Below are 338 nucleotides of genomic sequence, written 5' to 3'. Positions count from 1 at the left end.
GACCATGTGAGGAGCCGCGGAGCCCACCAAGATGCAGAAGGGGATGCGGCTCAATGACGGGCACGTCACCTACCTGGGGCTGCTGGCGAAGAAGGACGGCGCCAGGAAGGGCTATCTGAGCAAGCGGAGCTCCGACAACACAAAATGGCACACCAAGTGGTTCGCGCTGCTGCAGAACATGCTCTTCTACTTCGAGACCGACTCCAGCTCCCGGCCCTCGGGGCTCTACCTGCTGGAGGGCTGCGTCTGCGACCGGGCGCCCTCCCCCAAGCCCTCCCTCTCGGCCAAGGACTCCCTGGAGAAGCAGGTGGGTGCCCGGGGCCGCCCGACCGCCCGCT

General features: G+C 66.6%; 1 protein-coding gene across 1 annotated transcript in view; it reads left to right on the top strand.

The window, feature by feature from the left end:
* Positions 1-6: 6 nt before the first annotated feature.
* The window catches only part of RASGRF1 (Ras protein specific guanine nucleotide releasing factor 1), an 18,946-nt gene continuing 18,614 nt past the window's right edge, over positions 7-338 (top strand). Inside the window, exon 1 of the mRNA XM_010717670.1 lies at positions 7-307. Within this exon, the coding sequence (XP_010715972.1) occupies positions 32-307 (276 nt within the window). The 5' untranslated portion in view covers positions 7-31. The remainder of the gene's footprint in view (positions 308-338) is intronic.

This window comes from Meleagris gallopavo, chromosome 12 (assembly GCF_000146605.3).
Source record: "Meleagris gallopavo isolate NT-WF06-2002-E0010 breed Aviagen turkey brand Nicholas breeding stock chromosome 12, Turkey_5.1, whole genome shotgun sequence".
NCBI classification, from domain to species: domain Eukaryota; kingdom Metazoa; phylum Chordata; class Aves; order Galliformes; family Phasianidae; genus Meleagris; species Meleagris gallopavo.
This window is presented reverse-complemented; position numbering and strand designations above follow the sequence as displayed.